The 24,643-nt window shown below is 35.4% G+C and overlaps 1 protein-coding gene across 1 annotated transcript in view; it reads right to left on the minus strand.

Moving 5' to 3' along the window:
* The window catches only part of smo (smoothened, frizzled class receptor), a 289,675-nt gene that overhangs the window by 22,549 nt on the left and 242,483 nt on the right, over positions 1–24,643 (minus strand). The window contains exon 11 of the mRNA XM_090376231.1: positions 24,485–24,625. Coding sequence (XP_090232357.1) covers positions 24,485–24,625 — 141 coding nt within the window. The remainder of the gene's footprint in view (positions 1–24,484; positions 24,626–24,643) is intronic.

The following is a 24,643-nucleotide window of genomic DNA, read 5'->3' on the forward strand; positions in this document are numbered from 1 at the left end:
CATTTTAGGAAGGATGTAGATTTGCTTGAGCGTGTACAGAGAAGAGCAACACGATTGGTGAGGGGAATGAAGGGATCCTCTTACCAAAAGAGGCTTAAGTTCTGCAAATTGCAGTGGCTGGAGACTAGGCACCTGCGCGGTGATCTGATTGAGGTCTATAAGGCCTTGAATGGGTTGAGCACGCTGAATTCTGATGGGATCCTTCCACTTGTTCAGATTACGAACCTACGGGGACATAAGTTCAAATTAAGAAAGGACAGATGTAGAATAGATGTAGATGTGCGGAAATTTGCCTTTAGCCAGCGGGTGGTTAATTGCTGGAACAAACTTCCATCTGTCATTGTGGAAGTTGATAGGTTAAATAAATTTAAGGAGGAACTGGACAGGCATTTGGAGGGAATGGTGTGATTTTTTTTTTTTTTTTGGCTGATGCTGCATAAGCTCCTACACTTGCTTTCTTGCATCACGTGCCACTACTACTACTACTACTACCTCATGCCCTCCATCCCTTCATAGATGTCATTTAAGATAATCAAAAACAACAGTGGTCCCAATACTGATCCTTGGGAACCCACTTCTTACATCAATCCAATCTGAGGAATGACCATTTATCAAAACCCTCTGCCTCCTGCCCTGACGCCATCCATCTAACGATTTTCCCTATGATTCCAGCCTGCTCCAACTTATAAAGTTTGTTGTTTATTTGTTATTTGGTTTTTAGGAGCATTAGCAACTAAGGCCATATTGCTCCGGGGATATGTGGTGATCATTTCCTGACCTTTCTGCATCTTCCGTATTTGGTGGTCACGGGCTTGAACCCTGGTCTAATCAAGAAGCGTGTGCTATGCACTGCTGCTCCTGCCCACCTTGCTACAGAGGTGCCAATTTATAAAGTAACCACTCATGTGGGACTGAGTCAAATGCTTTGCTGAAATCCAAATAAACAATGTTGAAATTATTCCCTAAATTCAGCTCATGAGTGACCTGTCAAAATGACTAACCAGATTTATTAAACATGATTTTCCCTTTACAAAACCATGCTGTGTATCCTACAGAATTCCATTTCCATTTAAATGATCCTGAATTCCACTCTTGATCATTGCCTCCATGATTTTCCCTACTACTGAAGTTAGACTGCCCGGTCGGTAATTTTTACACTCCTAACCGCCTTTAGGTTCCAATTTACACCAATCCAACGGAATCTCTCCTGAGTCCAGTGATGCTCTCATAACTAGCCTTAATGGTTCAATGCACTCACTTGCCACCTCTTTTAAGATTATAGGGCAATTATATTAAGCAATTATACTTTGCTTAATAAAATGTCTTTCTCCTTCAGAAAATGATGAACCATGGAAGACCAACATGGAACAGAACAGTGTTCCGCAAATTCTTTCCAAAATAGGAAATTGCCTGACTCCAATGAGATTTTAAAAGATGAACTTGAGTCGGAAATTAATGAAATACTTTTAACTATTTTTGCGAAAAAAGTTCAAGGCCTAGAAAATATGGACTGAGATCATCTACGATTATCTCAGTACAACAGTACCAGAATAGAATCCGAAAGGGCATTTTCTGTCACTAATCAAATATTGTATGTACCAAAATTAGATCCATTTTAAACAATCATACTATTGATTGCTTATGTTTCTTAAGAGCTCACTTTATTCAGACAGGTAGTGTGGATGCCTAAATGTAACTAAACTTTGCAGAAACAATATGTATTTTTTTGTTTTTAGAATAACTGTATTTTAATGATTTTTTCATAATATTTATTATTGCAATAAAAGTTTATTTAAAACATGAATTCAAGTAATTACAATACTTATTTTTTCCTTGCTTTATTGCACCTAATTGTCGTAGAAATTTATTGAGAAAAATGTTTGTTTTTGGAATACCGGTATTAAGATTTTGACCAGTATTGTAAGCCCTAGTTAAGAAGGATGCCAAAGTGTCTCAGTATCAAAAAAGAAACTAAGATTATCAGGTATCTCATTGATACCCAAGTATGGCCTGATGATTGGTATCAGTAAGATACCCAAAATGTTACCTTAATGTATAGTAATTTAGGCGAAAGCTTAAATAAACTATATTATTAATTTCACGTGGTATAAGACTGGTATTATGTTTAGTAATAATCTTAATGGAAAACAACCACATAACATCCTTCCCTAACTATAAAAGAAACTAAGTTTCGGTAATATTCATCATAGTAAACAGTCTTCTCTGCTACTGCCATGATATTAATGGATTTTTTTTTAGGGAATTATCAAAAGTACATATTATACCTGAATGGTGCCCCTTTACCGACTCCTTTCAGTGAAGTTTAAAAGCTGTTTTCTTGCACGAGGGAAAATTAAAGACATCCATTTGCACTCCATTCTGTTCATCTAGAGACATGCTATAATGTGAAGACAATACTCAAAGTGACATTAACGTACCAATGAATTTGTGGTTATTTCAAGTAATTGGTATGTTAAGAAGCAAGCAAGTAGGATTCACAAAATATTGTTATTTCCCCATGCCTATGGGATAGCCATTGTATCACAGACCATCACATCAGGTGTGATTCCTTTCAAAAAAGCACATACAAGCCAGGAATAAGTAGTGCGCAGTATGTTGTTGTTGTTGTTATTTGGTTTTTAGGAGTATTAGCAACTAAGGCCATATTGCTCCGGGATATGCGGTGGTCATTCCCTGACCTTTCCGCATCCTCTGTATTTAGTGGTGACAGGGCTCGAACCCCGGTCTAATCAAGAAGCATGTGCTACGCATGTGCAGGATGTTACATTATTGGATTCAATGAAGATTTTCTTTTCACCTCTCCATATTAAACATGGCCTAACGAATAGTTTTGTGAAAGTGATGGGTAAAATGAATTCTAGAGGATTTCATTACTTCAGTGAGAAATTTCCAAAGATCAGTGCCATGAAAATAAAAAAGGAAACCATTGTGGGCACTCAAAACAGATAGCTTCTGCTCTCTGATTTTGAGGGCCCACATAACAAGATGGAGTTAAAAATGGCTTGATGCATATAAAAAGTGGGACGTCATATGTCACCAAAACTTTATTTCTTGTATTTAGATTCCTCTGACATTAAGTCAATGGAAAATCGCTTTTAAGGTTTCTTGGAAAAAATGTACATTGGCAAACTATTACTGGATGTTGTATCACAACATCCAGGACAAACTGTACCAAATAAAATCATCCACACAACATTTTTAAATTGTACATATCTTTTTTTTACAATAGTGTGCTGTATTATTTCAACAATACATATAAAAAAGTGTATAATGAGTTTAAACTATAAAAGTGACAAAAGGGCAATTGTAGCCAGCTTTATGCATTCTGTAATTAAATTGCTTAAATTAACTTGTACTGATATTATCAGCAGTCGCATTAACTCATAATTTAACTTATTATTATTATTATTATTATATATACAAGCATGTGTAATATTAAAATTACACCTGCTTGAAATAAATCTGAGAACATTATTGATGGGGAAAAAAAAAAAATTCATTTTTACTGACCAACATCTTAAGGGAAGTCGATTAGGACCTAGAAATATTTTCATTATAGTGAAATTTTCATTAAAATGGTATTTGGTAAAAAAAGATTTTACTGCCTACAATGTCAAAATTATTTTTTGCACTGTTCCTTTTGTGACTTATAGTAGCTAGTCAGATTGATCAGACAAGAAATCCTCTTGACAAATTTGTGCTGCTGTGATTGCCCAATAATTGCATTCCTAATTCTGTAATTACTTATCTCATCCTCTGATTCCCCTTTGTGAATAAAAGAGACATTTGTGGACTGTCATTAAAATATAATAAAAAAAAAAAATTCTGTTTATACTCTGGGATGACCACACAGTCAGAGGAGTTTACAAGATATAGAGAATACAAGAAACAACACCATATTTAGCAGTCATGGGCTTGAACCCAGATCACTCAAAACACATGTACTTATGCACTTGACCACTCAGCTATGGCAGCCTCAACTCCAAGGTAGAATTAGTATATTCTTCCTGGAATCCCCACTACTAAAAACTTCATGTGTGAATATAGATGAAAATATGTCAGAAACCTGTACAGGATTATCATTAGTTATGTTATTCATATCCAGTGAACCAATGTGGTTCATCACTCTGCTTCCGGTGTTATGACTACTTTTATTCGGGTACTAAATCAAACCAAAGATTTCTCATAATCCCCTTAGTAACTTGAATACAGACTAGTTTATACTTACTGTAGGCTTCAGTGCCTCTAATAATTCATAATCATTTCATGTATTTTTCTTCTCTGCTATTACATTATCAATTCATCCACTTAAACTGTGAACAAAATCTCTTAGTTCGGATAATAACTCAAATAATAATTTGAGTTATTATCTTATCACTAATAATAAAAATAATTCCAAAGTTGCCATTAAGTAGCTGCATTCATCTTTAGCACAGAGTATGACATATACCAAGCATGTGATCTACTATGTAGGTTTGTTTTAATATACCATATAGTAGTATGTGACTTTGTGTCACTGTATATGTCTAGGTTTAACAAAAATGTTTTAGGTTAATTCTCCTAATCATTTGCTGTTTAAAGAGATACTGAGAACTTGCACAGCTGGTCTGAGGACTGATTTATTGATTTAAAATGTATAAAGGGACATAGAAGCCTGGAGTGGGACATGTATTCCAGAATAAAAAATTCTTCTGTTTATTAAGTGAAGAAATGTGACATTTTATCATGACTGCAACAAAACACAGCTTTGATATAAAAAAGAATAATTCAGCTAGTATTTCTGGAGTTAATGAATTTTTAGGAATTTGTGTTTATATTACCTTGTGTTTCTTATTAAGGATTTCTGAAAATACCTTCAAAAGTGGCACTTTGTAGTGCCACTTTGAAAGTATTATACTTGCTAAGATCTTTTTTCTTCTGCTGGTGAAGCTCAATTGAAAAGTATGTAAACTTTTTAAGGACATATATATACATAATACACTGATATAATATTTAGGAGGAGAGAATTTCATCTCTTTCTGCCAATTACAACAAATACTGTCATCAGTGTTAAAATTTAGAAATATACACCCAAGTCTAGATACAATAGTGAGGTGAGAAAATTCAAATTAGTGGGAGGTGGGAATAAGGCAGGCTACTGTTACTTTTAAAGTGTTCCCTTCATCCATTCAATAGGTGAAGAAAAATATTCTCATATTTTGCATATATGTTTTGGTATTTATAAAGTGCCAGCCAAAAGTTTCTGGACTGGCTGCATGGAGTGGTAATATGTAGCATAGCAATGGCCTGTTAGACACTGGTGAAGTAATTCAATGTGAGTTAGTGAGGCAAGTTTCACGCCAACAGGGCATTATGCTTTTGTGCAACTGGTGTTTAAGTGTGTGCTTCTGTTGAGTGTCTTGTGATTCCTGTAGCTGAGTAATATGGCAGACATTAAGGAACAATGAATTTGCATCAAATTTTGTCATGAACTTGAGAAAATAGATCTGGAGACTTACAAAAATGAAAATGTTGAAAACGTGCATCAAGGCATCTATGAGGACAAATGGTGTACAATTAAAAATATTTGTGATATTCTAGCCCTATTGTATGATATTTCCAATGCATTTTAACAGAAAATTTAAATATGAGGTAGATTGCTACAAAATTTGCCCTGATTGTTGAGTGATAAACAGAAATAGAACCAGCTTTCTGTGGGCAGGGACTTGCAAACACAGGCTGGAAAGGATAGAAACTTCCTTTCCAAGGTAGCAACAGGGGATAATAGCTAGTTTGTGGTTGTGTGTAAAAGTTTCTGGAAGGTTAGTGTTTGTGGAAAAGTTCATTATCTCTATGTCCAAAAAAGGCAAGACAGGTCAGACCAAATGTCAAGAACATGCTGATTGTTTAACTCAATAATGAGGGAACTGTTCATCAGGAGTTCCTTCCACCAGGCCAAACTTAAAATCACCAGTTCTACATCACATTCCTAAGATTTTTCAGAGAAGATGTTAGATGAAACAACCCAGACAAATGGCACACTTAGGATATGTTTCTGCATTGTGACAATGCACCAGTCCACACGGCTGTTGGTTCAGCAGTTTTTAGTCAAGACCAAATTGGTAATAGTTCCAACCTCTCTCCATTCTCCTGATGTGTGCCCCTTGTGACTTCATTTCCCAAAATGAAAATCAAATTAAAAGGATGAAGATTTGAAGACAATGCAAAGATTCAAGCTGAATTTCAGAAAGTGTTGGACAGCATCATGAAACAGGAGTTCCAAAAATGTTTCAAACAGCGAGAGAAGTGTTGGGATTGATGTATACTCTGGAGGAAAACTACTTTGAAGCTACACTAACATGTCACTAATGTAAGTCTAAATTAATTTTATTGCCACAGTCTGGAAACTTTTGGCTCACACCTCACATTTTACCCTGTATTTCCTTTAATAACTATTTATTCTATAATATCTTTTGTTTGACTTTAATGTTCATTTTTGTTAAGTAACAGTAATTAGGCCTCCATAGCCAAGTAGTTAGGAACAGGAGTGCAGTAGCACACACACTCCTTGAGTAGACCAGGGTTCAAGCCCCTGACTGCTAAATATGGTCGATCTGCCAACGATTAACAAGTTAATAAACAATTAACTTATGGTCCATTTCACTCAACATAAATTGTTGAGGAGGCTTCCATCCTGCAGTGGGTTGAAAATGGCTGCAGTTTTAACAGTAATTAATCATTTTGGCCTTTTTACTTGCTATACATTAGGGGGCGATCTAGCTGCTCTACTCTTCAAGTAGGAATAACAGGATGACAACAAAAGCATTTTTATTTTTCAACATAGTCTCCTGCAACACCAATACACTTTTCCCAATAATGTTCCAAGGCTTTAATTCCTGCAAGAAAAATTCTTGTGGCTGGCTATCCAACTTGGCATTCACAGTATCCATCACAGCAGAATCATCTGCAAATTTCATACCCTGAAGGTATTCGTTATATTAGGGAATAGATGAAAGCCACTGGGACCAAATCTGGTAAATAGGTTGGATGAGGTACAAAGTTCAAATGGTGAAACTGAAACTGTAGTCATTGCAAGGTGAGATAACAGCTCTAACCTGTTTCTCAATTTCTTACAGAGGTAGTACTTCTTCAGTCAGTTGCTCACCTGCAACAAAAGAAGTATTATTATGTGTGACTTCTAATTTCACGTACATGCATCAGAGTCATGCAGGTACATAATACATATTTCAAAAGAACTTGAAAATAATTATTTCACTATTACGGATAGAGAAACTTAGTTATCCCTTGTATATGTGCAGGATTTCTTCTCCAAAACAAAACAAAGAAAGCAATTAACTTTTGATATATTGTTTACTGCATTTAATAATGACATGGATAATTTTCTTGTTGCATCATATGATATGTATTAATTATTATTAACCCAACATAACAGGTTAGTGCATTAGCATCATGTTTGTATGTAGTGAAATACCGAAATTCGTAAAATGGCATTGTTTTTATCATATCTCATATTGTGAATACCTTCACAACTGTTATCCACTGAGAATAAGTAACAATGGTCTTCTCCGCTGGTGAAGCGTTATGTATTTGAGGTAGTGCAATATCAGGCAACTTGTTGTGAAGATATTCATAATATGAGATACGGAAAATACTATGCCATTTTACCAATTTCGGTAATTCACTACATACAAACATGATGCTAATGCACTAACCTGTTATGTCTAATGAATTTTCTAGAAGTTGAGACTTTAGCCCTAAATATTTTCAGTCAGTCTATTCTGTTGTACACCATCTGGCATCTCTCACATTGTGAAGTTATAACTGGGTTGTCAAGTTATGAAGTTATTGTGAAGTTATAACTTCATAACTGGGTTGTCACCAGAAACGTGCCAACCCTGGTGCAGTACACCACTTGCATCACTTGTTAATATTTTATATTAACAATTAACGGATTTTAAAATTAAAACTTTTTTTTTCCCCCAATATTTCTCAATTGTCTGATAGAAGGAAACAACTAGTCAAGAATAAAGGGAAAAAAAAAAAAAGCTACCAAATAAAAGAAACTAGTTCGATTACCAGGTTTCTGGACCACAGACACATCCATTGACTTCAATTTCTTCTAGCTTTATTACTATTGATGAAGAAACTAAAATGCGTGAATTATCACCTGTCCAAGATGTTGACATTCCAATTTAGCAAGAAACACTAGGTGCAAGTGAAGCAAATTCAGATGAAGAGGAAAGTGAAAATCACAATAGTGGCATACAAGATCAACTTATTTCACTTAGTGATTCCGGTAAATGGCCACAAATTTTAAATAATAAAATAAGAATGATGTTAGTTGAAAACAAACCAGAACAATTAAAAAAACTTGATTTTCCAAAAGATAAAGATAATAATAGAAAAAAACTTTTCTATTGAATATTACACTAAAAAATTACAAAACAGTGAATCACTTTCGCGTAATTGGTTACTGTATTCGATTTGGCAAAATGCTGTCTTTTGTTATAATTGTAAATTATTTTTAAATAGCACTGTTTCAGTTCCACTTGTAAACGATGGATTCAAAGATTGGCAACATTTAACAAGACATTTGAATATTCACGAAAAAAGCAATATGCATGCTGAATGCACTAACAAATTAATTAATTTGCGTAAAAACTTAGAATTACAAAATACAATAGATACACATCATCAAAGTCTGATAAATCAAGAAAAAATAAGATGGCAATCAGTATTAAAGATAACTGTTCTTTGCATTCAATATTTGGCAAAACAAAATAAATTTGGCTTTAAGGAGGACTTATTCAATAACAATAATGGAAACCTTTTGCAATTAATCCAAATGATTGTCGAATTTTATTCCACTTTATCAGAACACATCCAATGTATTCAGATTGATAAACTTCACGTGCCACATTATTTAGGAGACAAAATTCAAAATGATATTTTAAATATAATAGGAAAAAGCATAACAGCAAAAATTTTTGATAAGTTACGGAAGCTAAATATTATTCTTTGATTTTAGATTGTACACCTGATTCCAGTCATCAGGAACAATTGACAATTATTTTAAGATTTGTAATTTATAATGATGAAACACAAAACATTGAAATTAGTGAACATTTTTAGGTTTCTGCGAAATTGAAAATATGACTGGTAGTGGACTAACTACATTCATTTTAGAATTTTTGGAAAAATATAGCATTAATATTCAAAATATGTGTGGGCAAGGCTATGACAAGGTGGCCAATATGAAAGGAAAACATAATGGTCTTCAGGAAAAAAAATGTAGATATAAACCCCGAAGCCTTTTTCGTACCATGCACTGCACATACTTTGAATTTAGTGGTAAATGATGCGGCAAAAATATCTTTTGAGACAATTGATTTTTTTGGAATTATTGAGGAAGTTTATAATTTTTTTTTCTAGTAGTACTAAATGTAGTACAATATTAAAAAACGAAGTTTCAAATCTTTCGCCGAAACCTTTGTCAGACATGCATTGGGAAAGTCGAATTGTTCGAACCACTCTGCTTCCTAATATATTCATTTCATTAAGAATAATGTTAACAATGCCCATATCAATAGCTAGTGGTGAGCGCTCTTTTTCAAAATTAAAATGAATAAAAATTACCTCCGTTCATCGATGCATCAACAAACATTAAATAATTTGGCAGTAATATCTATAGAAAGTCATATTCACAATTCTTTAGATATAAAAAATTGTGATAATAAATTCGATTTAAAAACAAAACATCAGTCTCAGTTATTGTCAAATAAAATTAGATCTTTTAAATTCGTGTGCTCTACTATTATTTGGTTTGACATTTTATCCAATGTAAATTTTGTAAGCAAATTATTACAAAATACACAATTGGATGTATTAATATCACTAACACATTTAAAAAAATAAAAGAAAATGATTATAAACAGATGAGCATTTTGTACATATACTTGAAAATGCAGCAAATGATAACTCATTAGAAATTGCCACTGATTTTCTGAAAGAAAACTTAAGAATGGGAAGGAAACAAAAAAATTATTTGATTATGAATCTGGAGATGAATTTGTGCCAACACCAAAAGATAATTTTAAAATAAACTTCTTTTTTGCCATTTTAGATACTAAAAGAAACGCAATTGATGAACATTTTGAACAGCTCAAAGTTTATAATAATAATTTTATTTTTTTACAATGTTTTAGCGAGCTAAGTAAAATGTCAAAAGATGAAATTTTAAACATTGTTCAGATTTAGAATTACAGTTATCAGATGCCACCAATGAGGAATGTCCAAAAGATATTGTTGCTGTTGATCTTGCAAATGAAATACAAATTTTTCAAAATTTTATGTCCATGAAGACCCCACAAGAAATTAAGTTTTACATTCAAAAATAATTCCACCACTCTACTTCCTAATATATTAATTTCATTCAGAATAATGTTAACAATGCCCGTATCAATAGCTAGCGTGTGCCCTCTTTTTTGAAATTAAAATTAATAAAAATTATCTCCGTTCATCAATGCATCAACAAAGACTAAATAATTTGGCAGTAACATCTACAGAAAGTCATATTTATGATTCTTTAGATATCAAAAAATATTATGACTGATTTTGCTACTGCCAAAGCAAGACAAGTTAAATTTATATAATATTTTGTTATTGTTTCATTATAAGAATTTTTATTTTAAGTTTATATATATGTAGTTTTATTTTATTGTCTGCAGCCAAAGAAAAATAAATATATTTTCGTTTTTTTTATTTATTTATTTTTTTTATTTTTAACATATTTACTTCATGTATCATAATATATGTTATTTTGTGTTTAAAAAATAAAATTGTATATTGTTTTGGAAATATTTTTTTTAAATTCCCCCAAAAAAAATTGATATAAGAAAAATGACTGTGAGGGGATAGGGGCAGCAATAAGAAGTTTGCACCAGGGGGACTATATAGCTTGGTGTGACCCTGGTTGTCACTACTGCAACACCAGGGTAGCTAGCCACCCACCAATGAGAGGCCAAACAGCCTTGAAACGGCTGTCTGGGAAGATGTATCCACTGATAATAAGTAACAATAGTCTTCTCTACTGGTGAAGTGTTAGTTATTCGAGGTAGTGCAATATCAGGCAATTCATTGTGAAGGTATTCGCCAGAGGCGGATTTAACGGCGGATGCACAGAGCATGCGCCCTGGGCCCCGACTTCTGAAGGGCCCACGCAAAACCCCAACAAATTATTTGTTCTAATATATGTTCAACTATTAGTTCAAAACTTTGTGATTATTATTATGCTTTTATTAATTATATTATATTCAAATTTTATTGGAAATAAAACATTAATAGTACATAATATTTTTTATTTATTTAAAAGAATGGTTAACATGTATTTTTATTTTCCTTGTCTCTCTCTTTTTTTTAAGGGGCCCAATATTTTCTTCTGCGCCCGGGGCCTCAACCGACCTTAATCCGCTACTGGTATTCGCAATATGAGATACGATAAAAATGATGCCATTTTACCAATTTTTGTAATTTGTTGCGTACAAACATGATGCTAATGCACTAATCTGCTAAGTCTAGTGAATTTTCCATAAGTTGAGGCATTTATTTATTTAAAATTTTCAGTTATTAACCCTGAACAACCATGAAAAATGTTCTCACTATAAATATGAGTGAAATTCATTCAATTTCAATACGATATTATTGTTCCCAAATTTTTATTAGCATTTTTAGTTTCAAGATATTTCATATTTAAGTTTTCAAATATACTTAGATTTTGGTCTATTTGTTCATATTAGTTGAACCACTGACTGAATGTTCTAGAATCAGATGTTTTCTTAAATCTTGCTGCAGTGGTCAGTTTTTGGGCATGTCTAGAGTATTCTATGCTGCCCTACATTGCATATCAGCTAGACATATAAAGCAAACCTCTCAGAAAGGTCTCAATGGAAGTTATAAGTGAGCAAGGTAACATCAATATATAGCAGTAATCAGTGCTTTTTTTAATACTTTTTGGTTCAACTGCAGTTGAACATGCTTTTAAAATGTCATGTCAGGGCATTAGTTTACCAAATAGCTTTTGTTACATATGTGATATTACACAATAAAATATAATAGAAAGTCTGTAATGACCCTAATAAAGAAAGCATATGAACTTTATTATGGCCACAAAGTAAGCAACCAGAACAAGAAGGGGACTCCTTATACATACTGTACTAATTGTTCTTTGCACCTCAGAGACTGGTTAAAAAATAAACGAAGTATTGCTGCTATTGGTCCCTAAAGGAGATAACCAACCATGTCAATGATTTTTGCATAACACAAACTGAACAATGGAAAGGGAAATATGGAAGGGGATCCAAAAAAAAAAAAAAAAAAAAACCCCACCCACACAGAATATTCCAATATACCATCAGGCATCAGACCAGTTACTAAAGAGTGACCAACTCCCTGTTCCTCCAGAAACTTCGTAATTAGGAAAAAAAAATACAGATGGCTCAATGGAAACAATCCATACAAGCTCTGAATCAGAATACAAAAGGCCAGACCCAAAAAACCTTCATCTTATAACCAAAAGTGTTAAGCTTTTCATTATTCAAATCATGAAAGACACAGGAAGAATTGTTTGGGATCAATGCTGAAGGAATAGAATTTTGTAAACAAAATCCTATTTTATTCCATATAAAAAATGAGCTTTCTTCATATTTTACTGTGGAAGTTTTACTTTGCTATTATAATAATAATGATGATGGACTGCTTGAATTGTCTTGGGTAGAGAACATAAACCAAAAGAATGGAAAAAGGCTTTTCATTGTCTCTTTGAAGTGGAGCCCAAAAACTGTTACTCCAGAATGGAAATATATGTTCAACTATGTAAATCAGTCATGGACTCCACACACAAGAATTCTGTGAAAACACCGAACTTCTCTTATGAAAAATACAGTATGATAAATACAAGCGGCATATCTATAGGGTGGTCCAAAAATAATGCCTTTTTTATTTTTATACTTGAAATGCTTATTTCAAATAACTGCTTAATTTTCAGCTTTTTTTCTGTTCTTATTAATTTTTTTTTGTTTTCTAATTTTCTGTTTTGGATTTGAAATTGATTTTTATTCAAGATTACCCTAAATGAAAATGACAAAATATAAGAGCGTAGCATAATTTAATTTATTATGAACATGGATTATTGTTTAACAAAGGAACAAAGAGTGGCAGCAGTTAAACATCATTACCAAAACAACAATAACGGAGCTAAAGCTGCTCGTTTGTTAGTAGAAGAATTTAATATTCAGCAAGTTCAAAGTCATAATATCATAAGACTGGTCAGAAAATTTTGCATCATTTACGCTTCCGGTTTGAAGAAACCGGAAGCGTAAATGATGCAAAAAAAGGAGGAAAGCCAGTATCAGCAATTAGGAGTTGTTGGTGATTCTATTGTCAGAGAAATGGGGAACATGCTATGTAAAAAGGATAGGTGGAACAGGACCAGGGTATGTCTGTCAGGGGCAAAAAGTCAATAACGTTGTAGAGTGGATATCATCTTTTAAGGACACAAAAGGTGATATTGTTGTACACGTTGGCACTAATGATATTAAGAGTAGGAGACCGGCAGAATTACTTAACAAGTACAGGTGGTCACTGTTGGAAAAAAAAGCCGTGAATTAGGGTTGAATTTGAAAGTGTCTGCAATTTTGCCCAGACATGATAGGAGGGCGTATATCATGAGAGCCTTGTCGATCAATTCGGCCCTGGAAAAATTGTGCAAGGCTCAAGGGGTAGAATTTTTTTTTTTTTCCAGCATGGTCTGCACTTGTTAACAGGAGAGACTGCTTCTACAGGGATGGGATACACTTAAATAGAAAGGGTGCAAGAATATTTGCTGATGCTATCGAGGTAGTGTTGGAAAACTGCTAGCTTGGGGAGGATACAAGGACTAATAGATTAACAGTAGCCACTGGCAGAGGTGAAAGTGATTCTTGCACTCCTTCTATTGGAATAAGCAGCAGCCTGGAAAACAAGATACAGGATATTTCAGAGACTGCTGGGAGTCATTGCGGTACCAGTAAACACATGGGTGGTGTTAGAGTAGCTAAGAATAGGAACAGGTGCATGTATACTTGCATGTATACCAATGCTAGGAGTTTGGTAAATAAATTTGATGAATTTGAGGTATTGCTCAAAACATCAACGGCAGATATTATTGGGATATCAGAGACGTGGTATCACACAGATATAAGGAATGCAGAACTGGAATTTGGGGAGTACAATGAGTACAGGATAGATAGGATAGGAAGGGAGGAGAGGTTATGCTATTAGTTAAGAAACTCAAAAAATCCAAGGAAGTGAAGCCAGTCGACATCGCTGGACAGTGTAGTGTCGAGTCAGTTTGGTGTGACATAAGCATTGGAAGATCAAAGCTGAGAGTAGGAGTGTGTTATAGACCTAATAACTCTGATGAGAATAATAAGAAAACTGTACAGGGAAACAGAGTGGGCCAGTAAATCAGAGAGTCTTATAATGGGGAATTTTAATTTCCCCGATTTTGACTAGAATTTGTGGATTGGTCACTCACACACTAGCAAGGCTTTTGTGGATTTATTGGATCCTTGTTTTCTACATCAGCATGTTCGGGAGGCAACTAGAGGGAGTAATACTCTTGATCTGATTATCAGTAGTGATTCTTCATACATTAAGAATCTGCAGATAAAAGAACCACTAGGTGGCAGTGATCACAGTGTGTTGAAGTGGGATTTACTCAAAGAGGTAACTACCATTAGGGGTAAAGGGAAGGGTTATTGCTTTCGTAAAGGCGACTACGATGGACTCAGACAGTATTTAAATTCTATACAGTGGGACCAACTGCTGATGTTACCAACAGCAAATTCAAAATGGGAAGCATTCAAAGAACTTATCTTGGAAGCTACTAGGCTTTACATACCAACAAAGAAATACTGTTCAAGGTTTAGGCCTAAACAGATGTTAGATGAACTAATGAGACATATGGCATACATACAAATTAATAGGTGACATGGAAGCCTATGATAGATATAAGCTGGTCTGTCACAAAGGAAATTAGGCAGGCAAAGGCAGATTATCAGAAATCTTTGGCAAATGATGCAAAGAAAAATAACAAAGAGTTCTTTACCTATGTAAACTATAGAAGGAAAGGGATGAATCAGACTGGTCCACTGGATATTGATGGTTCAACTGTTGATGATCCTGCTCAGGTGGCTAACAAATTAAATGAGTATTTTGCATCTACATTCACCCATGAGGAGTTATTCAGGGAGGGGAATGCCAGAGGTGAGTTAAACTCTTGTTGAGTTAAATTGTTGAAGATAAACATAAAAAAGGCACCCGGGGTAGACCAAATCTATATAGTTATATTAAAGGAGGCAGCAAAGGAAGTAAGCACACCCTTAGCCATAATTATGAGAGCTTCTTTGGACTCAGGGGAGGCACCCATCGACTGGAGATGTGCAAATGTAACCCCAAATTCACAAAGGAGGATCAAAGGGCAACACAAGTAATTATAGACATGTTGGTTTAACTTCTGTTCCAGGAATAGTAATGGAGGCACTGGTTAAAGAAGCACTGCAAGATCATCTAAACAAGACTTCAGTTATAGCTCAGAAACAGCATGGTTTTGTTAAGGTAAAGTCTTGCCTGACCAATTTGATTGGATACTATGATGTGGTCACAAAGGAACTGGATGCAGGGAATAACTTTGATATCATATATTTGGATCTTAGAAAGGCTTTTTATACTGTTGTACACCGAAGACTGCTGCATGAATTGGAGCAGTGTGGCATTGGAGGCAAATTTCTGCTATGGATAAAGGGTTGGTTGAGTGGGAGAAGACAGAGAGTGGTAATCAATGGACACTGCTCATCGTGGACTAATGTTATTAGTGAGTCCCTCAGGGTTCAAAGGCGCCTCCGTAGCCAGGTGGGAAGGAGCAGCAGTGCGTAGCACACGCTTCTTGATTAGACTGGAGTTCGAGCCCGTCACCACCAAATACGGAGGATGCGGAAATGTCAGGGAATGACCACCGCATATCCCATAGCAATATGGCCTTAGTTGCTAATGCTCCTAAAAACCAAATAACAACAACAATCAGGATTCAATGTTGGGTCCATTTTTGTTTTCTGTATTTATAAATGATATTGATGATGGCATATCAAGCTTAATGTCAAAGTTTGCAGACGATACGAAGGTTGGCAAGGTTTTTAAGGACACGAATGACAGTACGCTGCTGCAATAGGATCTAGAAAAGTTGAGCAGATGGGTTTAGAGGTGGCAAATGAAGTTTAACATTGACAAATGTAAAGTACTACATATGGGAAGCAGTAACCCCAGAGTGATGTATCAACTCTGTGGTACTACACTGACAGTGGTAGAGAATGAAAAGGACCTGGGGATAATTGTGCAGGCAGACATGAAGTTTTCTGAGAAGTGCAGACGGTCTGCAAGAGTAGCTCATAGTGTCTTGTCAATGATTTACAGAAATTTTTCTAGCAGGGATAAGGAGGTGATTATCCCCTTGTATAAGGCAATGGTCAGGCCACACCTTGAGTACTGCATACAGGTCTGGAGGCCTCATTTTAAGGATGTAGAGCTGTTGGAACGAGTAAAGAGAAGGGCATCAAGATTAGTGGATGGAACAAAGGGTTCCTCTTACAACGAAAGGCTTAAATTTTGCAAATTACAGTGTCTGGAGACTAGGCACCTGCGAGGTGATCTGACAGAGGTGTATAAAGCCTTGAATGGTTTGAGCATGCTCAATGCTGATGGGATTCTTCCTCTTGCTCGGAATAATCACCTGAGAGGGCATAAATTTAAATTGAGGAAAGACAGATGTAGGATAGATGTGCGGAAGTTTGCCTTTAGCCAGTGGGTAGTTGGTTGGTGGAATAGACTTCCATCCTTTGTTGTGGAAGTTGATAGCCTAAATAAATTTAAGGCTGAGCTGGAGAGGTATTTGGAACGAACGGAAGGGTGAAATGGGAACGGTTTTTTTTTTTTTTTTTGGCTGATGCTGCATAAGCTTGCTTTCTTGCATCATATACCTCAACTAATGCTAATAACGGCATTCAGATGAATTAAGACAATCATTGGTGTGAACTCCTCAAAAATCCAGTCAAAGCCTATTTGTAGAGTTGGATATTAGTAAAAGCAGTGTTCTTCAATCTTAAAAGAGAACAATGTAAAGCCTTACATTCCTTGGGTGCTACAAAGTTTGCATGTGGTGATCAAGGCAGACAGTTCGAAATTTGTGAAATTTTCTTGAACAAAGTTGTGAAGATGAGGACTTTCCTGATAAGATATAGTGGTCAGATGAAGCAACTTTCAAACTGAACAGGCATATCAATCATCATAAATGTGTGTTTGTTGTTTGTTTTTTATTTGGTTTTTAGGAGCATTAGCAACTAGGGCCATATTGCTCCAGGGATATGCAGTAGTCATTCCCTGACCTTTCTGCATCCTCCGTATTTGGCAGTCATGGGCTCGAACCCCGGTCTAATCAAGAAGCGTGTGCTACGCATTGCTGCTCCTGCTCACCTGGCTACGGAGGCGCCATAAATGTGTGTATTGGTCTAATGTAAAAATCCCAATGTTACTTTGGAAAAAGATCTTAGCCTACTAGGAATCACAGTCTGGGCAGCCATCTCATCCATGGGAATAGGCCCAATATTCTTTGATGAGACTGTTTATCAGGATAATTATTTGCAGATCATTAATCACGATCAAAATAATATTTTTTTCCCAACAGGATGGTGCTCAACCCCACTATGGGATTAGGGTTAGGGAATGGTTAAATCTCAATTTCACAGACAGATGGTTAGGACGACATGGTTACATTGAGTGGACACTACAATCACTAGATCTATCTCCTCTTGATTTCTATCTGTGGGGGTATAATGAAAGATCTTGTCTAAGATGAAACCATGAACAATTTCTGAAATAAAACAAACAATTCAGGACAAATTTGCAATGTGTATGAGGGCTTGTAGGAATGTTATAGCAAGGGCTGAAGCTTGTATTGAACAACAGTGGGGAGGTAGTCATTTTGAACATTCTTTTATAGATATTAACATTCTGCTACATAAAGGAACCTATTAAACATTAGATGACAGTGTTTGAGTTTCTTTAATAAAGGAAATCATAAAAAAATTATAGAAAAAACTATCAAGAATTTGTAAAATAAATAGAAATAAAAAAGGGCATTTCTTTCACACCACCCTGTATGTCAATTTCAAAAGTTATTTGGATCTTTTTAAGTCTACAATCTGACTACATAAAATATTATTACTTTTTGTTTGAATGGGTCAGTTGAGCCAAAACCATTCACTATGAACCTAAGATCTCGCATGCATGTTTCTTGTACTTGAAATAAAAATACATATATAACCCACTAGTTCAACAAACATAACATTTTTAGCATGGCAACACAGATCAATATTTAAAACTAGTTTCCTCAAATTAGTAGTGCCAAAATCAAAGAGGGTGTATTTGTCAATCTGCAGATCAAAGAGTTTCTGAAAGAGACGCATTTAGAAGGTCTTAAATCCTTTGGAATAGCTTTTAAGTCCTTCAAGAAAGTTTGTGAACATTTTTTGGGCAAGAACAACAACAGAGCAGACAACTATAAAACACACTTGTGGTATATCTCTAAAATTATAGTTCCTTCATTCCCATTTCAATATCTTTCCCCCCAATTCTATATCTTTCCCACATAACCTTGGATACATCAGTAATGAACATAGAATGTTTTCATCAAGATGCAATACTGTCAAATAGTTCTTTTGATAAAAAAAAATTCATTCTTAGGTATCTGTTAAGATTTTATTATTTATTTTTTTTTATGTAAACCCCAAACCAGAGGTATTCGAACCTATACTACTTTGTACCATGCTTGGGTTGGAGGTTGAGAAGACGAAAGAAGATATTTGTTGACAATGGACTTGAACTTCTGTAGACTGTAATTTTTAGGAAATACATATGAAGGAAGGTTGTTCAAGAAAACGGCAGTTGAATGAATAAACGAGGAAGATGAAATGTTGGTTCTGTGAGTTTGAAGTTGGAGCTGCACGTGTTCGGACTGTTTTGAAAGAGAGAGTGGGAATTATAGAAGTCAATTCAGAAGAACAGTGCCCATGAAAGTATCTGTAGAAGAGGCATGCAGAAACAGTACGTCTATGAGACAGCGAGTGAAGAGACTCTGTTAGAGATCAATCATTAATTAACCTAACTGCCCTCTTCTGACTGGAATCAAGAAGCCTGAGCGAGGTTTTGGGGGCACCACCCCAGATGTGTGAACATCTGGGGTGGTGCCCCCAAAACCTGTGTTGAACATCTGGGGTGGTGCAATTTATACAGAGTAAGCAGCTGTTTGGAAGAAAAGTAACGCCGAGAGCGAAAGAGAAAACCAAGTTTTTTAGATGCAGAGGAAGCAATATTTGTAATATCCTTGTGCCAAGAGAGATTAGAAGTCAGGGTAATCCCCAAAAGAGATATATCATTTTGCCTAGAAATCGGAGTGTCACCAAAAATAAGCATAGGAGCAGAAGAATCCTTTTTGCGAGATATAAGACAAGACTGAGTTTTAGAAGGGTAGAAATCAACTAAATTGTCTTTAAACTAAATTACCTGAAGATAGGCATTTAAAGAATTAGTAGCAGATTTTCGAGAAGTTGAAGCTGATTGAGAAGGGCAAGGTTTCTCAAAATGGAAAGTGGATTGCAACGTGCTATCATCGCCAAAATTATGGATAGGATTTCCAGTCAATGGAAGAAGGTCATTAATATACAAGAGGAAAAGAGTGGGGGAAAGAACTGAACTTTGGGGAACACCGGCATTGGTGGAGAAGTTAGAAGACAGAGAACCACCTACCATCACCCTCAATGAGTGATCAGAGAGAAAACTGGATAACCAATTACAAAAAACAGTTGGTAAACCATAAGATGGAAGCTTGTTTAGAAGACCTTTATACCAAACACGATTGAAAGCCTTTGAGATATCAAGAGCAACTATTTGTGTTTCACTGAACCTTTCCATTGAATTAGTCCATAAATGGGTAACATAAGCCAGAATATCACCAGTGGATCGACACTGACGGAATCCATGCTGGCGAACGTTGATCAGACAAAAAGTTTCTGGGTAGTTTAAGAGTTGGCGGTTAATTGATTTCTCCATTACTTTAAAAGAGTAGAAGTAATTGCAATGGGACGATAATTGGATGGGAGGGGAGGGATTTGTAACCCTTTTTAGGAACTGGCTGGATATGAGCAAATTTCCAAGCAGAAGGAAAAACACCTTTGGAATAAGAAAGTGAAAAAAGGCGGCAAAGAATAGGAGTAAGTTCAGGAGCACAGGTTTTGAGAACAAGTGGAGAAGTACTATCAGGACCTGGAGCTTTCTTACATCAAGATTCGTCGGAAGACCATGGGAGGCATTGAATGGAGCGTGTTGGGAATGGTGGGAGGTGTTTTACCAAGATCATTAATACATGAGTTGGAATTAAAATGGGATCCTAGCAAGTCAGCTTTATCCTTGGCTGAAGTGACAACAAAACCATCTGGTTTGGACAGAGGTGGGAGCAGAGTTGGACAAAAGTTGCGGCCAATACCTTTGGCAAGAGACCAGAATGCTCGGCTACCATTAGGGCAAGAAGCAAGTTTTCTACTCTTAGCCTGTTCAAACTCTAGTTTGGACTGATTAATAACTGCTTTTACAATTGTTGCGAGCTTTGGTTTAGGCAGAAAATGAAACTGAAGAATTAGAAACAAGCCAATTACAATATGCAACATTCTTCTCTTGAGGAGCCTTAGCACATTTATTGGAAAACCAAAGTTTAGATAATGGACGAGATTTTAAAGTGGAGTGTGGGATAAAGAATTCCAATCCTGCAAGAATAATTTCACTGACACGATCTGAGCAAACGTTGACATCACAAGTTTTGGAACAGTAATCTGACCAAGGAAAAGAAGAAAAGAAATCTCTCAGGTTATCCCATTTTGCATTCTTGTAATGTCAAACAACACGAGGTTGGGAATAGCCATGAGATAAAGGCTCCATTGGAGAAGAGACAATCACCAAGTGTGATCTGAAGTGCCTAAAGGACCTCTGACTTCGACCATGTACTTAGAAGGGTTGTTTGTGAGAAAAAGATCAAGCGTGTTGGCTGTATGATTAGGATTGTTCATTGTTCTTGTAGGCAAATGAACAATCTGTGCAAGGTCATTAGTAATTGCAAAAGCCTCAGCATCTCGACCAGCTGGGTCAGTTTGACTAGAAAACGGAAGCCAGCTGGAGTTGTGAACATTAAAGTCACCAAGGAAAATTACCCCACTGTTAGGAAAGTTGGACTGGAGAAAGTCAATTTGCAAAGAGGTCAAAGAGCTCCAAGTGATTAGTGGAGTTGGGTAGATTGCATGTGGGTGGTACCAGTCAGTACCACTTGGTTGAAATTAAAGGAATTACTGAGAACAGCTGAAGATTTCTTGTCAACATAATTTATCTCCAAGAAATCATATTAAAATCAGCCACTCATATGGATCTGGAGATGGTTGACTTGCAGCTGATTCGTCCATCTTAAATATTCAACTCAAGAAATTTTCTCTGGTAAAATGACAATATAGAATAGAAACATCCTTGTTTATGAACATTTTTTGGGCAACAATAAAGAAGACAACTAAAAATCTTGGTTATAATGTCTCTAAAAAAAATACAGTTCCTCCATCAGTATTCAGCTTTTTTTCCCAGAAAAGCCTGGATAGCCGTGATGAATACAGCGAATGTTTTCTGAAAGATACTGCTACCACGGAGAAAAGTTACTAAGGAAAGTGGAAAACCATTATACTAAGATTGCAGGGGTGTTTCAATGAAGTAGTTGAAATATAAGAGGCGCCTCCGTAGCCAGGTGGGAAGGAGCAGCAGTGCGTAGCACAAGCTTCTTGATTAGACCGGGGTACGAGCCAGTCACCACCAAATACAGAGGATGCGGAAAGGTCAGAGAATGACCACCGCATATCCCGGAGCAATATGGCCTTAGTTGCTAATGCTCCTCCTAAAAACCAAATAACTAACTAACTAAGTTGAAATATAGTAAGACTATTACTCACAGTTCTTCCCAAGTTGGTAATATCTTTTTAAATTGTATAGCATCTCCAGAATAGGTGACTCCACCATACCATGGATCACTGTCATATCCAGGTATCATTGTAAAGGGGGGAGGGAGCATGACAACCAGGTTTTTGAGTGTTTTCAATCAAGATGCAATACTGTTAGATAAACCTAGAAACACTTATACATATACACTTACATGCATGGTTAAGGGAGTGGTTATCCCCCCCCCTCTCTTACCCCCACTGATATGCTCCTGCCATGGATTCTCAATTTATGGTACATGTACCACTGGCAGTACACCTATATGTGCCAGGTGGTGTGAAAACTTATTTAAAAGTAATCACAAATACATAAAAACTGACTTAAGTATCATCAATTTAATTTTCTGCATTACTAGACTTAATTCAGAACAAGTGGAGAAACATTATTAAGTTGACATATATATAATATATATATGTCAACTTAATAATGTTGTTTTGGTAAAAAAAATTCATTCTTGAATATCTGTCAAGACTGGACATGCATAGCACTGGACATGCATAGCACTGACTTACTGAGAATAGCCATAGGTTTCTTGTCAACATAATTTATCTCCAAGAAGTCATGTCAAACTCAGCTGTTTATATGGACCACGAGATAGGTGATGTTTATATGGACCACGAGATAGGTGATTTGCATCTGGCTCTTCCAGGTTATTGTAAAGATAGCTTTACAATTCTGTACTATCAAGTTCTTCCAACTTGATAATACAGAAAAATAGACACCTTCGTGAGACTTTTCCTGCTTGACATTAAACTCACTATACACAGAATTTGCATTTGCTATTTGCAAATGGATAGATGTGAAACTCTTCAGGACCATTATCCTCCCCACCGTGAATTACAAGGTCCTACTTGACAGTATTTCCTAAATTTTTTTTCTTGTTTAATTTTGATGTCTGCTTGTCTATTGTTAATATGAAGGACCAATAATTATATTCCCAAACCAATAAGTGGTTATTGACGCAGCAATATCAGAATTTTATGTTCCAAAAATTAATAAAGTTAAAATGAATAAACAGATAAAAAATGTTTTTATTCATACCTGTTTCTAATTTTTATAATACTTGCATATCATTGTGGTGCTGGTGGTTGTGCAATAACTTTCCAATTTTTTTTACAGTAGTATGTTAACAAAAAAAAAAAAAAAAAAAAAGTCGGAAACCCATGCACTATACATTTAAAAATCTGAGACACTCCGAGAGCAGCAGTTTCGAAGCTTACTGGTTGTTAGCAGGCAGGTGATCTCTATTAGTGAATGTATACTCTGTGAATAATGTATTTTTAATGACTGAACAGTCAAGTGGTGTATGGAAGTAACACTTCCATTTTAAAAAACATAAGCAAATGAAGAGTAGAAACTTTCTCCATGATAACAATTGAATGCAGGTAAAGCCTAATAATTTTGATTTGATTTCAACTACAGTGTTGAAATATCCCTGCAATTCTATATTACTATACTGTGTAGGGCAAATGCAGCCCAATTCTAGTCATTTACTTCTATATACTGCTTAGTGCTGTTTACTCATAAAAAATACATTATTCACAATTTGGCATAGGACCACTAATAGAGATCACTATATCCACTATATTTAAAAATCGGAGACATTGGTCTCCTGGCCATTTTCAAAATTTTAAATATTAGTGGATTTCCCTATTCATACAATTTAAAATGATAATGGCAACTTAGGCAGAACTGTGGATAAAGGGTTCTACTTTTTTTCAACTACTACATTGAAACCTCTGCAATCCTCTAGTACTATGATAATCCACCACTCTTGGTAATGTTTCTTCATGGTACCAATATTCCAATGAAAATATTCACCATGTTCATCACTAACTTGTCCAAGGTTAAAAAGATATTAGCAAATGCAGGTAAAGCATACAACTGAAGCAAGCAGGCTAGCAGACTATTAATGGACACTGATCAGGGAGGCTCCTGATCATTACAAAAGAAAAACAAAAAATAATAAATAACTGACTATAATTTATACCATTTATTGTAATACTTAAGATTTTCTTAAAATTTTCAGTTAAGTATAACCTGCATTCCTGTCTAAATCTGTGGGAGCTAGGCAATATCTGACTTAAAATTTGGATTCAGCTCACCAAACTCCGTATGTACCATATCATATTTTGGGAGAAAAAAATCAAGAGTTAATAATTTGTTGTTCGGGTGTTATTATTATCATTTTGGAAGAAATATCCTAGAATGTCATTCCATTTGAAAGTTGACTCTTTAGTGAGAGTGTTCTGGATTCTGATTTCTAAAAGCTGGCAATTATAGTTATTCCTACCTGAACTGGAAGAGTATCTCCGAAGGCTAAGTGGACCATTTCCAACTAGTGCACCTCGTCTGGTAACAAATTTTGGTAAGGCTGCAGCCCAAGTAGAAGACACTTCTTGTGATGCTATACTATTCAATTCCAAGTTCATTCCTATATGACAATAAAATC

Source organism: Mastigoproctus giganteus, chromosome 6 (assembly GCF_048544385.1).
Source record: "Mastigoproctus giganteus isolate SK-2022 chromosome 6, ASM4854438v1, whole genome shotgun sequence".
NCBI classification, from domain to species: domain Eukaryota; kingdom Metazoa; phylum Arthropoda; class Arachnida; order Uropygi; family Thelyphonidae; genus Mastigoproctus; species Mastigoproctus giganteus.